The 17,020-nt window shown below is 39.4% G+C and overlaps 1 protein-coding gene across 1 annotated transcript; it reads left to right on the forward strand.

The window, feature by feature from the left end:
* The first annotated feature begins 12,472 nt into the window (after positions 1-12,472).
* On the forward strand, positions 12,473-13,754 carry LOC113193809 (acrosomal protein SP-10-like). The gene is made up of 3 exons (XM_026404583.2): positions 12,473-12,599; positions 13,349-13,477; positions 13,615-13,754. The coding sequence occupies exons 1-3, from the start codon at positions 12,473-12,475 to the stop codon at positions 13,752-13,754; spliced, it is 396 nt and encodes a 131-aa protein (XP_026260368.2).
* The last annotated feature ends 3,266 nt before the right edge of the window (positions 13,755-17,020 follow it).

Here is a 17,020-nt window from a genome sequence, read left to right on the forward strand (position 1 = left end):
CACCACCTCCATCATTGCTTCCACCATTAGCAAATCCATTGTAGCCATTCCCACTGTCCACAAACCTATCACTACACTGAAGTTTACTCCACAGCCAAAGTAGTCATTACCACCAAAAGCACCTCCTCAACACCACCAAAGCTCCCAGAACCACTTCAACCTCTTTGGCTAGTTGGAGCTCCAGCCACCTCTGACTTTGATAGGGACTCCTTACTTCCAGTGTGTCTGTTCACAGTATGCCCAGATAGTTCATATTTATGCTTTAAGCATATGGAGTCAAGGTCAAAAGAGGTCACAGAAGCAAAGCCCCTCTTCTTGCCACTGCCCTGAACAGTTATGATTTCCGCTACTTCATTTCCCCATAATGTTCAAAATAATCTTGTGGGCTGGCATGTGGCTCAAGCGGTAGCGCGCTCGCCTGGCATGCGTGCGACCCGGGTTCGATCCTCAGCACCACATACCAACAAAGATGTTGTGTCTGCCGAGAACTAAAAAATAAATATTAAAAATTCTCTCTCTCTCCTCTCTCACTCTAAAAAAAAAAATAATCTTGTATGTGAGGTTCTTCAGTGTCTTTCGTGCCAACCACAAAGATCTTTTCCACCTTTAAGTGGGCCCCTGGTCTTTGAGAAGCTTCTCTTGACACAGCCCTGTGTGACAATGCACTCAAGGCTTCATCTATCTCCTCTGTAATGGCATAAGTGACAAACCCATGGTCCCTGGAGCGCTTGGTGTTTGGGTCTCTCCACACTATGCAGTTTGTGTGTTCCCCATTATTTAGAAAGTTTCCCCAGACCCTTATGAAAACTTTGCCCTCTGATGAAGAGCTTCCATCACTGTTGGGACTCCTTAGGAGATTCTGCTTAGACTTGCAGCAGCGGGAAGAGACTGGAATGATGCTTCCTCATTAGCATCCACAGGTGGGGAGCAGATGGCATGTGCTCTCTATATATTCACATGGTGGATAGGGCAAGGCAGCTCCCTGGGGCCTTTTATATGGACACTAATTTCATTCATGACAGTTTTGTCCACAACCTAATCAACTCCCAATGGCCGTATCTCCTGACATTGTCACAGTGGTTATTAGTTCCTAACATATGGACTGAGTGAGTACATGGATATAGACCATAGCAAATGCACAAATAAAGTTTAAAAAGACTGGTGGCTTTTTTTGGATTGTTGTGAGTTGCTTTTTTTTAAAAAAATTGTTCTTTTTACATATACATGACAGTAGAGTGTATTTGAACACATGCACATACATGGAGCATACCGTCCCATTCTCGTGGTTGTTCGTGATGTGGAGTTTCCCTGGTCATGTATTTATATATGAACATAGCAAAGTTATGTCTGATTCATTCTATGGTATTTCTCATTCCCATCCCCCCTTCTTTCTCTCCATTCCTCTTTGTCTAACCCAATGAACTTCTATTCTTCCCTCCCTTCCCCTTATTGTGTGTTAGCATCCACATATCAGAGAGAACATTTGGCCTTTGTTTTTCTGGGATTGATTTATTTCACTTACCATGATAGTCTCCAGTTTCATCCGTTTACTGGAAAATGCCATAATTTCACTATTCTTTATAGCTGAGTAATATTCCACAATGTATACACATCATATTTTCTTCACCCATTATTCTGTCGAAGGGCACCTAGGTTAGTCCCACAGCTTAGCTATTGTGAATTGAGCTGCTAAGAACATTGAGGAGGATATGTCATTATAGTATGCTGATTTTAAGTCCTTTGGGTATATGCTGAGGAGTGTGATAACTGGGTCAAATGATGGTTCCATTCCAAGTTTTCTAAGGAATCTCCATACTGCTTTCCAGAGTAGTTGCAGCAATTTGCAGTTCTACCATCAGTGTATGGGTTAAACCTTCTTCCCCACCTGCTCACCAACATTTATTGTTACTTGTATTTTTGATAATTCCCATTCTGACTAGAATAAAATGAAATCTCAGTGTAGTTTTTTTTTGCATTTCTCTAATTGCTAGAGATGTTGAATATTTTTTTCATATATTTGTTGACTGATCATATTTCTTCTTCTGTGAAGTGCCTGTTCAGTTCCTTTGCCCATTTATTGATTGGGTTATTTGTGGTTTTGGTGTTAAGTTTTTTGAGCTTTTTTTATATCCTAGAGATTACTGCTTTATCAGAGGTTCATGTGGTAAAGATTTTCTCCCAATCTATAAGCTCTCTTGTCACATTATTGATTGTTTCCTTTGCTGAAAAGAAGCTTTTTAATTTGAACCCATCTCATTTATTGATTCTTGATTTTACTTCTTGCTCTTTAGGTGTGTTGTTAAGGAAGTCAGATCCTGGGCCAACATGGTGAAGATTTGGGCCTACTTTCTCTTCTATTAGGTGTAGAATCTCTGCTCTAGTGCCTAAATCTTTGATCCACTTTGAGTTAATTTTTGTGTAGGGTGAGATATAGAGGTTTTATTTCATTTTGCTACATATGGATTTCCAGTTCTTCCAGCACCATTTGTTGAATAGACTATCTTTTCTCCAGGGAAAGTTTTGACACCTTTGTCTAATATGAGATAACTGTATTTGTGTAGGTTTGTCTCTATGTCTTTTATTCTGTACCATGCCAGTTTTTGTTACTATAGCTCTGTAGTATAGTTTAAGGTCTGGTATTTTGATGCCTCCTGCTTCACTTTTCTTGCTAAGGATTGCTTTTGCTATTCTGGGTCTCTTATTTTTCAAATAAATTTCATGATTGTGTTTTCTAATTCTATGAAGAATGTAATTGGAATTTTAATAGGAATTGCATTAAATCTGTATAACAGTTTTGGTAGTATGACCATTTTGACAATATCGATTCTGCCTATCCAAAAGCATGGGAGATATTTCCATCTTCTAAGGTTGTCTTCAAATTCTTTCTCTAGTGTTCTGTAGTTTTTATTGTAGAGATCTTTTGTTAGTTTGATTCCCAGTTTTGTTTTTGAGGCTATTGTGAATGGGGTAGTTTTCCTAATTTCTCTTTCAGTGAATTCCTTATGTATAGGAATGCATTTGATTTATGGGTGTTGATTTTATATCCTGCTACTTTGCTGAATTCATTTATTAGTTCTAGAAGTTTTCTGGTGGAATGTTTTTTGGATCTTCTAGATAAAGAATCATGTCATCAGCAAAGAGTGATAGTTTGAGTTCTTCTTTTCCAGTGAGGAGGTCATACATGCTTTAAACAGATCAATTTCAAGTAATGAAATAGAAAACACCATCAAAAGTCTACCAACCAAGAAAAGCCCAGGACAGATTCACAGCTGAGTTCTACAAGACTTTCAAAGAAGAATTAACACCAATACTCCTCAAAGTATTCCATGAAATAGAAAAGGATGGAACCCTTACAAACTCATTCTATGAGGCTACTATCACCCGGATACCAAAACCAGACAAAGTTACACCAAGGAAAGAAAACTTCAGAGCAATATCCCTGGTGAACATAGACACAAAAATTCTCCACAAAATTCCTGCAAATTGCATACAAAAACATATTAAAAAGATAGTGCACCATCATCAGGTGAGGTCATCCCAGGAATGCAGGGTTGGTTCAACATATGGAAATCAATAAAGGTAATTTATCATTTTAAAAGACTTAAAAACAAGAATCATATAATCATCTCAATAGATGCTGAAAAAGCATTTCACAAAATACAGCACAGCTTCATATTCAAAACACTAGAAAAACTGGGGATAGTAGGAATATACCTCAAAATTGTAAAAGCTATATATGCTAAACCCAAGGCCATCACCATTCTTAATGGAGAAAAATTGCAAGCATTCCCTCTAAAAACTGAAACAAGACAAGGATATCCTCTTTCACCACTTCTATTCAACATCATTCTTGAAACTCTAGTCAGAGCAATTAGAAAGAAGAAAGAAATTAAAGGTTTTCCAGAATTTTATTAAGAACTTTTGCATGTATGTTCATCAGGGATATTGGTCGGAGTTTTCTTTTCTTGATGTGTCTTTGGTTTTGATATCAGGGTGATACTAGCTTTATAGAATGAGTTTAGAAGGGTTTTCTTCTTTTCTATTTCATAGAATAATTTGAGGAGGACTTGTGTTAAGTTCTTCTTTGAAGATCTGGTCCTGAGAGAATAAGAATCATCTGGTCCTGGGCTTTTCTTTGTTGGTAGGCTTGTGATGGCATCTTGAATTTCATTGCTTCAAATTGATCTGTTTAAATTTTTTATGTTCTCCTGATTGAATTTGGGTAGGTCATATGCCTCTAGAAATAGGTTGCTGTCTTCATAATTTTCTATTTTATTAGACTATAGATTTTCAAAACAGTTTATTATTTCAGCAGTGTTCAGTGTGAGGTTTCCTTTTTCATCATGAATTTTAGTAATTTGAGTTTTCTCTTTCTCTTTGTTAGTGTGGCTAAGGGTTTGTCAATTTAATTTATTTTTTTACAGAACCAACTTTCTGTTTCATTGATTTTGGGGATTTTTTTAGTTTCAATTGCATTCATTTTGGCTCTGATTTTAATTATTTCCTTTCTTTTACTGCTTTTGGTGTTGATACAATCTTCTTTTTCTAGGGTTTTGAGATGTAATGTTATGTTACTTATTTGCTTACTTTACAAGTGAGCTCAATGAAATGAACTTTCCTCTTAGAACTGCCTTCATAGTATCCCAGATATTTTGATATGTTGTGTTGCTATTCTCATTTACCTCTAATTTTAAAAATATCATCCCTAATTTCTTTTGGTATCCCTTAATCATTCAATAGTGTATTATTTAGTCTCCAGGTGTTAGAGTAGCTTCTATTTTTTATTTTATCATTAATTTCAAATTTAATTCCATTATGATCTGATAGAATGCAAGATATTATCTCTAATTTTCATATTTGCTAAGAGATGTTTTGTGGCCTAAGATATTGTCTATTTTAAAGAGGGGTCTGTCTTTTGCTGAGAAGAAAGAGATTCAGTCACTGATGAATAAGATAGTCTATATATGTCTATTGTCTAAGTCATTAATTATATTTTTTTAGTTCTATTTAGGTCTTTATTTACTTTTCATTTGGTAGCTATATTGAGTAGTGAGAGAGGTATGTTAATGCCACCCTGTATTATTGTATTGTGGTCTATTCGATTCTTGAAATTGAGAATGGTTATTTGATGTACATAGATGCCCCATTGTTTGGGGTATAAATATTTATGTTTGTTACATCTTGTTGACATATAATTCCCTTAAGCAGTATGAAATATCCTTCTTGGTTCCTTCTGAATAACTTGGCTTTATCTGATATGAGGATAGAAATTCCTGCTTGTTTACAATATCCATGTGAAAGGTATATTTTTTTCCCATCCTTTAAACTTTAGTCTGTGAGTGTGTTTGCCTATGAAGTGAGTCTCTTGGAGATAGCATATTGTTTGGTTTTGTTTTTTAATCCAATTTCTTGTCTATGTCCTCTGATGAATGAGTTTAAGCCATTTACATTCAATGTTATTATTAAGAAATAATTTTTATTCCCTATCATTTAATTTCTCAATTTAAATATGAATTAGCTTCTCCTTTGACTATTCTTCTAGGGCAGTTCTTTCCTTTGCTTGTTTTAAATTTTATTTTTCATTTCTTCTTCATGGAATATTTCATTGAGTATGTTTTGTAGTGAAGGCTTTCTAATTGCAATTTTTTTAACTTTTGCTTATCATGGAAGGTTTTTATTTCATCATCAATTCTGAAGATTAGTTTTGCTGGGTATAGTATTCTTGGCTGACATCCATTTCATTCAGAGCTTGATATATATTATTCCAAGACCTCCTAGCTTTGATGGTCTGCATTGAGAAATCAGCTGAGATCCGGATTAGTTTCCCTCTAAGTGTGAACTGTTGTTTTTCTCTGATTGATTTTAAATTCTATTTTTATTCTATATATTAGGCATTTTTATGACAATATGCTGTGGTATGTGTCAGTTGTAATTTTGTTTATTTGGGGTCATATAAACCTCTTGTATTTGATTTTCCATTTCATTAGGTTTGGAAAACTTGGGGATATTATTTCACTGAAAAGTTATTGTGCAAAAAAAAGTTATTTTGCATTTCTTTGGTTTGTATGTCTGAGCTTTCATCTATCCTGATACGTCTTAAATTTCATCTTTTCATGCTATCCCATATTTCTTGGAAGTTCTGTTCATGGTCTCTTAACATATTTTTTTCATGGTCAACTTTATTTTCATGATTATATATTTTGTCTTCATTGCCTGAAACTCTGACTTCCAAGTGGTCTAGTCTATTGATGCTTTTCATTAAATTTTTAATTTGGTTTATTGATTCAATAATTTGAGGATTTCTACTTGATTTTTTAAAGAATCTCTCTCTTTATTGAAGTGATATTTCACTTCTTGTGTATTCTGTCCGATTTCACTTCTTATATCATCTTTCACCTCACAGATCAGTTTAGTGATGTACATTCTAAACTCCTTCTCTGACTTTTTTCCCACTTTGATGTTGATGGATTCTCTTATTGAAGTACCTTGGTTTGTTTGGGGTGATTTGTTCCCTTCCTTTTTCATGTTGTTTGTGTGTCTACCCATTTAATAGGATCGATCGGAGGCAGTAAAGTTTCTACTCTGTGGGCTTATGTTCCTGAAGTTTTCCAGTACCTTACCATTTAACTGGAGACAAATAATAACAATAACTTATGAAAACAATATACAGCATTAAACCAAATAGTTCCTGATATGACATCTACAATGCTAATTGCCACAATAAACAGAAATGATTTGATTAGTTATTGTTCATGGTAAAACAATAGTTTGCCAAAGAGTTTACAATTTTGAAAGGTGGAAAGGGAGAGAACAGAAGTGATGTAGGATGTGATGAGTATGAGGGAGGAGAGAAGATAGAAGTAAAAAAAAATAGTGAAAGAGAGAGCAATAGAGATCAGCTGTTAGCAGAAGAGAGAAAGAAATCAAGGGAAACAGATAAGTGAGAGAAAAAAATATATAAAAAATAAAAAACCCCAAAGGGATACAAAATTGAAATATACTAATTCAACATCCTAGTTCTCAAAATACTGATTCATGAAAAATAACTGGCTTCAAAAATGCTAAAAATGAGAAAAAAATATGAACATGTATAAATGTCCATGAACCATTAAGGTCACAATTAATGCAGGGTGGGGGAAAGCTCGCTCAATGAAAAGTCAAAGAATTGTTTCTGTTGGAGTTCATAAGATTCTCAGCTTCCCTTCCCAGCAGTGTTCGGTGGAGTGGTCAGCAGTGTGCTGCTTGCTCCATCATCAGGGTGGGATTGCTGTAATGAGAGAGGTAACCCTGTAGTCTTAATTTTGGGGGTGGGTTTTAGGCTTAGTAGGCTCCAGGTTATTTACTGAATGCCTGTTGGTCTGGAGATTTTAAATCAGCTCACCTCCAGGGCCCTAAAATTGCCAATCCATGCTGGAAGACTTCACCCAGGAATCTCCCCTGGGTTCCACTATGTGGTGGAGGATCCAATTCTTAGTCCAATCCATCACCTGTGGACTCCACATTTTCTGGTCTTGGGTTCAGTCTCCAAACTAAACCTCTCTTACCCCTGTCCTTTCAAGTTCCCAGCCAGGCACATCTCTCCCAGCCAGTCCCGCAAACAGCCTGATTGGAGGGTGAGGGGGAGAGCTGGGTAGGTTTCCACAACCAGTATTCCCCTGTGTAAACCCTTCTCCACATTTGATTTTCTCCTGGTCTCTTAGGCACACTTGATGTTGTATAGTGTGGGTTTGCCAGGGCTGTATTTTGGAACAAACTTGGGTTTGCCAGAAATTGCCTCCTCCCCTGTGCAGGCCCCTGCTCCATGGCTGCAGAATGATCTTTCCCTCTGTCCTCTGCAAGCATGGGGGAGAGATATGGCTCTTTCCTGCACTAGGATATTGTGCTGAATGCCTTTCTGTTTAGTTGGGCAGTGTCTTTGATCTCTAAACTCTCCATACCCAGACATTCCTCAGGACTCCTAAAAATGCAGGTTCCTTTAATTTCTTTATCCCTCCACTGTGCTCATGGAGGGGCCCCTCTGCCTGGTGCCGCCGGCTGTGATCCTGGCAGTGGTGCCGGAGATTTCTTCCTTATTTTATAATATCCAACCTTCTGAGTTTCCAATCAGCTTTGGATCTCCAGTATTAAGTCCCAATGTATTCCCTCCCCTGCTTTTCTACCCACCTGGCTGAGAAGCTGCCTGTCTGCTTTCTTGTTTTCACACCATGGAGCAGCCAGGATAGTGACCTTCTCTATTCCTCCATCTTGATCTGGTGGCTTTATATGTGAATTCTAACAATTTTTAAAAAGAGTTCATTTCTATCTTTTGAAAACTATGCTGAGAAATCAAAGTTATATCTATGCGGGAATTTGATTTTAATGATTATAGAAAAGAGAAAATAAAGGCCTTTTATTTATGATTCTAATTCAAAATACCACTGAAATATTAGTCACAGAATTAAATAAGATTGTACAGATGTGCATTTAGATAGATTTTAGATTTTGACTGAAGTACCAGCATGGTTCAATATTAGACAACCTATCAATCAATTCATTCTACATCAATATCCTAAAGAACATAAGTCATATCATCCTAGTTAGAGAAAATATTTTATCCTGAAGTTCAAAACCTATAAGAAGAAAAACAAAAACCTCTTAGAAAAGTAGAATGAAGTTACTTATGTTGGTGAAGATCTCCCAACCCCTTTAGTCAAATATAAATTTTTATGGTAAACTTTGTTCTTCATTGAGGACATTTTAATGCATTCCATTAACATTGCCCCCCCCCCCAAAGGAGGATCCTAATTTAAAACTACCTGAATGAATTTCAGGTTTGGATTGTTTATCAAATTCACAAGACACAATTAACTTCTCCAGCAATAGTTTATTAGAAAGTATACAGAACAGAGGGTATTGCACATGCACATCAGTAGTCCAGCAACCACCATAGTCTATGCCAGTAGATTGTGAAATCAGCCTTAGTCCACACCAGTGTGTGTGTGTGTGTGTGTGTGTGTGTGTGTGTGTATGGGTGGGTAGCAGACTAAGTACTGGCAGAACAGTTCAATTTTCATTCCTGTGGCAAGATGAGAGCACTTAGATCCTGACCTCAACTTTGATGATTGCATGGGGTTGATGGCAACTTCTTTAGTCAAGTGGGTGGGAGTGTATCTCCAGTGTGGGTCCTTCCTTTCTGTCAGTGGAAGGGATAAGGAGTCTGGTGAATGATGCTCAAGGGGTAGAGAAGGGTGAGCATGCTGTGGAGTATGCTCACTGCTTGGCTCGAATATATCAGGCAATGGTGTCACTTGAGAAATGATACCAAGAGTTTTGATTTTCCCAGGTTTCTGCCCTGGTTTTATATCTCTCCCCAACACACACACACACACACACACACACACACACACAATCCATCCATGCTGCAGAGGCATATGTGTTTTAAAAATCCTGGCTTCTAAGAGGTGACAGATGAAAGGATGCAGGTGGAACACGCAACCTGTGTCTGGTCAGTGATGCCACTGGAGGTCTAGGTGGTGGTGGTGGAGTGAAAATGTACTGGAGGGGTTGGTAAAGGGAGCCAGACAGGAGGGATTTGAGAACCAGATGCTGATTGTTTACATCTACATACATATTTTAATTCAGTTTTCTGGAATGAGCAGGTCCCATGAGAATATTCTGTGTGCATAATTGATGAAAATTACACAAAATTCATGTGCAAACACATTATAATAGGATGCCTGTTCACTGTGATACTTTGGCATTTGGTGAAGGGCCAGTGCTGAGAGGAGCCTGATCATTTGTTCATAAAATAGCATTCTTTTTTTTTTTTTTTTGCACCTGCTATCATTTTGTCTTTGACCTGGATAATGCCAGCAGGTGCCAGGGTAGAACTGAGTGAGAGAGAAAAATATATGGTGGGAGATGTAGAAGTGCAAAGCATGTTGGGTAGCCCTGCTTTAAAACAACCACTCTGGGGTTGTGGATATGGCTCAGTGGAAAGCACTTGTCTAACATATGTGAGGCCCTGGGTTCAATGTGTAGCACATGAAAACTGCCAACTAAAAAACGCAACCCATTCTCTGGAAAATTTAACTCACTCTGTGAGACCAGCATGATCCCTTGTATGGGTGAGTACTGAATACCTCAACGTCTTTACTAGGTTCCACCTCTTGCAGACATGTCAGATTAAGGAGTCTATGCTCTGACCAGGACACTCCCCTTGGTGGTTCTCAGTTGAGATGCATCATGGAAGATCTAATGGGTTGGCGTGGGCCTGGAAGTATGTGGTGGTTCTGGCCACCCACTGTCTGGGATGGTCAGAGAAAGAGCTTCCTGGATTGGAGAGCAGATTATGCCTCATAACCTCTGAATATGCTGGTCATGTAATGTGCTCTGGGCCTCAGACACTTTGTGGGAGTAAAAGGGGCTTTATTAGTAATTAAATTTGGAGTAAAATCATGAGGTGAGAATGTTAGATCCCAACTCACTTTATGAATCTGGGGGGCAACCCCTCATGGGCTCCCAGTAAATTAAATATGCAAGTGGAGATTTTATGGTCTTTGTTTATGTCCAATTTATGTTCCTGTCCTGAGGTACTTCTTGCTGACTTTTCTAGTCAGACCATGCCTTGTAAATGTATAAGTGCAACTTGTTTTAATTAACAGCATCTTGGACACAATAGATACATTATGACAAAATATTCATGATGAGGGACCCATGATGTTTCTCCATTAGAAGACACCATATGATGTTGGATGAGCATGCATTTCTACAGTATATTGAAGATATTATTTTTTAAAGATCTGTTCCCATATTTTACAGCTCATAACAATTCCTACTCAACACACATTCTGCCAATAATATAATTGTCTACAAAGGCCTCAGAGAATGTTAGTAACTTGATGTTCACAGAATAAGTTTGTTCACTGGTAGCTCCAATGAAAATTTGATGACATCCTTTACTCTTATTTTCTACTTCTGTACCTCCTTTTAAGGCACACTTATGTGCCTCCTTATAAGGTCCACTTATTCCTGTGGCAACAGGAATGGAAACTGTGAGAACACTTGGAATTCCAGAGTCACTGTTGGAGGCACATGCTGAACACACTGGTGAGTGGTGACAGTACACTGTCAGTTTTGGGTCTGGGTAAACCATGCCATCATTGCACCCCACTCATGCCCTCCCCCCCACTCCTGCAGTGTCTGCTCTGCACACTGTTGACCATTGTCTTGGGACAGTGGGGGAGGGGAGCTTTCGTGCACCAGAGCTGTGCTCTCCAGGTGTGGAGTGCGCCCAGACTCTCAGACAGTGATGCATGGGGGAGCCTGGTGCTCACTCTCCAGTAGCAGCTTCCTGGCCACAAGCCATCCTGCACTCACTCATCTGTCCTATTGTCTTTGTGTAGTTGGCAAGCAGTACTGAGTCCCCCGTCTGTCCATCAGGCATGTGTTGGGCAGAGCACTCCGCTCACAGGTGAGCCTGACTGTGAAGGGCCCTTCCATAAAGGGTCCTCTAGAGGGCAGAGAGGGAGGAGACACACGACTGCCCCTGCCAGCTGGGACATGCTCTGTGGTGCCTGTACACTTGTGGACTTGCTCCAGGGTCTTTCACCTCCGCTGGCTGGATGACCAGGCATGTTGAGAGCCTGGGGCTTGGTTATTTTATGAAGCATGATGAGGAGTCTGAAGACACTTTAGAACATATCAGTAGAAAATTGTAATTAAACATTTTGAAACATATTGGACACCCTGAGTGGTTTGGGTGCCACATCTTCTTAGGCCAGGCCTATGAGGACGTGTGTGTGGAAACTCACAGCCTTTCTGTTGAGAGTAGAGCTCTGGCTAAGAACCTCTGTCAACCAAACTTCACTTTGGTCAGCTGCATCTGAGAGTCTGACATGGGGACAAATAAGGGCCAAAGGACAGGTTTATAAAATAGCCTGGGCCCCATCAGGTCCCTGTTCCATTTGTTGTTTGGATGCTGTTTGCTGCTTATTTGACTGTGTGACAGGCTGAAGATTCATCATAAATGAGATATTGCATGGTGGCAGCGGATGCACATCCTGATTTATAGGAACTGCAGAGCAAAGTCTGCTATTGGGATCCCCCACAGTTGCCAACCCCAAGTTGGAGTGGGAGGGTCATGGTCCTGACTATGAGCTCAACCCCAGGGAGGGAGGAGAGCGGAAGTGAACACCCTGGCCTGCACCTACAAAGGAACAGGAAGGGGCTCCAGGACAGCCTCTGTCCTCAGAAGCTCCAAAAGGGCTGGCTCTGTGGGAAGCTGTCCTGAACCTCCTGAACCTGGGTGGTGGCAAAACACCCACTGGCGAGGGGGAAAAAGGAAGTGCCTGCCCACAGCCTGGGAGCAGCTCAGAGCAGATCCTCCAGCCTGTTCTCGCTTGTGCACAAGAGCAGCTTTCCTGGCCCTTCCTGGGCACTTGGCTGCCCACTCTCAGTTGCCCTGCTGCATCTTCTGCCATCCCAGACTGACATGGACAAGTTCCTTCTCCTGCTCCTGATGCTGGGTCCTTTGCCTGTTGTGTTCTTCCAAGGTGTGGTCCAGAGGGTGAAGGTGGCTAGGGAGCAGACTCAGGATGATGATCTGACTGTGCAGGGCAGTTAGTGCATGTTGAGGGAGGAGGCCAAGGGCAGGACTCTGATGATCTGACCATCAAGAATTGGAGGTCTGTGTGTGCTGAGCTCACCTGGATGCCTAGCAGGGCAGAGTTGAGGTCTCTTTCCCAGATAACAGAGGGGGGTTCCTCTCTCCCTAGGAGAGGTTGGGTAGGGGTGCTCTTGTCAATTTAGGGCATAGAGTCTTCCTGGCTGACCCCAAGAGGCAGGCAATAATTGCTTAAGACTTTCCTATATCTAGGCTAGCCATGTAGCAGGAAGAGGTCACTGAATGGCTTATCTTCAACCATTTTTTTTTCATAGCAAGTAAACTTTTTCTGCTTACGTATATTTGGGTATCAGATGCCTTTTTTTCAGAAGGAAGGTGTGGTAGGAAATTTTGTGATTGCCTTCCTTCTTTGGGGTCAGTTAAGGGTTTTTTTTTTTTGTCTCATCCATTTTTAAAGATACCTTTGGCCTCAAGGTTCCTATAGGTAGATGCTCTTATTATTTATTGCATCATAGCCAGGGTGCTACCTTTCACTTTATTTTCAATGCAATCAAAATTACAGTGTTGAAACCAACACTTCTTAAGGAACCAATGGATCCAATCTGATGGGGACTTTTCTGGCCACTGAGAATATGTTGAGGAACTTTAAGGCAATGTTTTGTCACTGGACCCCAATGTTTTCCCACCCAACCTGGTTCCAACCCATTCAATCCTGGAATAAGCCTTCATGTTTATTTTCCCTAGCTCAAGCTCTCATGTGCACAGTCTGCAGCTCTTTTAAGGACGGCCGTTGTTTGAAAGGCAAGGGCAACTGCACTCTGAACTCTGTCTCTGCATGTAGAACTATGAATATCTTCATTTTCTCTGAGACAGGTAATTCCATCATACCAGTTTGGGAGGTGGGTATGGTCATGCTCTGGTGAATAGGTCTGGTGTTGGGGGGAAGGTCTTCTTACTGTGAGCCTCAAGCTTTGATTCCGGTGCTAAGTATCAATGCTCTTGTCTTCTAGATGGATGGCTTCATGATCACACTGAATTGGACTGTCAGAATTTTTGTTTTCCTTCACACATGTATTATGAGCAGGTTAAGGTATCTTCCTACTGCTGCAAAAATCAAGATTTCTGTAACAGATATCAGGGAAGTTTGTGAACAAGGAAATTTACTAACTGTCTGTTTCTTTGGCAGTTGTGATTTGTTCCTTTATGTGTTTCCTATTTCTGTGTCTTTGGTAAATTATCCTCATCTAACTTCCACCTCATCTAACTTCCACCTCTTCTTCTTCACCTCTTTCCTGGCCACTGGATCTTCACCCACCCACACCCAGATACCAGACACAGCTCATTATTGTCTCCTTTCCTTTCTACATTCCCTTCTGAAAATCACCATCAATCTTCCTTGACTTGCCTTTCCCCCGCCCTCACTGAATCACCGTGCCTGACTAACTTCTAGCTTCTAGTTCCACCAATTTAGAAGTGACTGTCGAGTGCCTAGCCAGGTGAGGGTTCCATCTTACACATCAGGAGTTGAAGGGGTCAGCGGAAGACCAGGAAAACATGTCAGCAGGTAGATGGGCAGAGGGATCCTAAAGTTTAAGAAGACATCCAGACCTGAGGCAGGCAAGCTGGGATCATCGGTTTCCGACTCACAGCCAGGACCTCCTGATAGCTGCAGTCAGAGATCTAAAGAGGTGGTCCTGAGCTGAGGTGGAGTGGGGTGATGAGTCAGAGACCACGATGGAGAGCTGGTGAAGGTCACTCTGCAGGATTGATGGGTGAGGATCACAGAGGCAGGAGGAAGTACGTGACTGCTTTCTGGGACAGCCTGGAGGTTACTGGTAGAGCAGGTTCCATGCAGAAGTGGGCAGAAGCCATTGTACAATGGGCTGAGGAATGAGTGGACTGTGACAAAATGAGGGGTGACCTGTGCAAGTCTACAGGAAGCTTGGGAAGAATTAAGGGAACAGAGTCATGTAAAAAGGACTGTGTTTAACATAATTTTAGGTCAAAAATATTTTTCTTCTTTTTTTTTTTTTACATTTGTTTAGTGTATAAACCTTACTTGTCTGTAGGAATCTCTGTCATCATTCTATTTTGTTTCTTGATGCATTAACATTGTCTCCCCTGTTTATCCTGATCCTTTTGTCCATCTTTGCTTGGCTTTTTCTCTTTATGCCTCTTTCATTGTTACCACTTTCTTACCCTGTCCTTACCACATTTTTTTCCCTTTGAAGTTCAGTAGAGGAGAATGGAGATTGTTATTTTCATTTTAAATTCTTTATTGTCTAGTTCTCACTTGTGATTCAAAACAAAGCAAATAGAACATGTTAGTTTTTTGGGGGGAAGATTAATAAAATGAAATTAAATCAATTGTGTGACCTTAGTTAAATATGTATTTTTTCTGACCTCATTTAAAAACATCATGTAAATATGCTTTTCTTTCAAAATATCAAATTTAAATATCTTCCACAGATTTTTTTTCCCTCTAAATTTGAGATGAAATAGGAGATAAAAAGAAAGGAAGACCGGATCTGGCACTGTGGGACATGACTTACGGTAGAACCTTGTTATTAAATGATAAAACATCGGTAACATCTACAACAACATTAATGGTGATAAACATAACTCAGATATACCATCCCAAAGTAAGCTAGGTTTCCTTATGACTGGTTTCACCAAAAGACCTGGGCATGTGTTGTGGTAATGGAGGCAAAGCTAATGAGTAGGTTTTTAAAAGTTACTATTAAAATTGCCTTTTATCACCTGGTAGCCTTTAGGATCGGTACAGATAAGAAGACAGAAAACAAGTGTGGGTGAAGATGTGGAGGAATAGGAACACTGTGCAATTTTGGTGGGAGATGAAATGGTAGAGCAGCTCTGGGAAACAGTAGGAGAGCTCCTCAAACAATTAAAAATAGAGTTGCTGTATGATGCAGTACCTTCACTTTCATACCTAAAAGAATTAGAAGCAGGGTCTTGAAGATAAACATTTGCAAATGCACATAGATGTTCACAGCAGCACTATTCACAACACCTAGATGGTGGCAGCAACCAAAGAGTCCATTAATAAATGAAGGCACAATGTGGTAGATATATATACAGTGTAATTTTATTCAGCTCTAGAAGGGAGTGAGGTGCTATCACATGCTGCAGCATTATGTCAAGTGAAATAAGCCAGTCATGAAGACACAAATATTTTACGATTCCACTTACATGAAGCATCCAAAATAATCAAATGTATAAAAACAGAGAGTATAGAATATTGGTTATCAGGGGCTGTGGGTGGGAGAAATTACTTGTTTAATGGTTATAGAGTTTCAATTTTGCAAGATGAAAAAATTATGGATATCTGACGTACAACATTGTGAATATACTTAACACTACTGCATGGTGCACCTAAAAATGGCTAAAACAGTAAATTTAATTTATGCACTTTATTACAATTAAATGTAAAAAACAGTAATTAATAAGACATGCTTCTACTCTTCTCAATAAAAGAAAAAAAAAACAAGCAAATCCTTGCCTTTTATTACCCTCTTCTGCTCATGACCCATGTAAATCGTGTGGCTATTGTAGAAAATTTGGGAAAATAAAAATGTGTTAGAAAAATTAGACTCCTCAGGTAGGGCATCGATATCTAGGAAATATAAAGAACTCACAAAACTTAACACCAAAATAACAACAACAACAAAACCAAAACCAAATAATCGAGTCAATAAGTGGGCAAAGAAACAAAACAAACTTTTCAAAAGAAGAATATGAATGGTCAACAAATACAGGATAAAATGTTTAATACCTCTAGCAATTGGATAAATGCAAGCTAAAACTACTACACTGAGATTTCATCTCACTCAAGTCAGAATGGCAATTATCAAGAATACATGTAAAATAAATATTGGCCAGGATTTGGGGAAAAGCATACACTCATACATTGTTGGTGGGACGCAAATTGGTGCAACCACTCTGGAGAGCAGTATGGAGATTCCTCAAAAAAAAAAAAAACTAAGAAACTACCATTTAGCCTAGATATCCCACTCCTCAGTATATATACAAAGAATTTAAAATCAGCACATTACAGTGATGAGGCCACATTAATGTTTATAGCAGCTCAGTTCACAATAGCTGTGCTATGGAACCAACCAAGGTGCTCTTCAACAGAAGAATAGATAAAGAAAATGGGATATATTTACACAATGGAGTATTACTCAGCCATAAAGAAGAATGACTTTATGACATTTGCAGATAAACGGATGGATCTGAAAACTATCATGCAAAGTGAATTTAGCCAGTCTCCAAAAAATCAAAGGCCGAATGTCCTCTCTGACAATGTGGAAGCTAAGCCACATTAAGGGAAGAGATTAAAAAATAATAGAAGTTCAGTGGGGTAGACAAAGGGGAATGAAGGTAAGGGAGGAGGAA

The sequence above is a fragment of the Urocitellus parryii genome, chromosome 4 (assembly GCF_045843805.1).
Source record: "Urocitellus parryii isolate mUroPar1 chromosome 4, mUroPar1.hap1, whole genome shotgun sequence".
Lineage (NCBI taxonomy): Eukaryota > Metazoa > Chordata > Mammalia > Rodentia > Sciuridae > Urocitellus > Urocitellus parryii.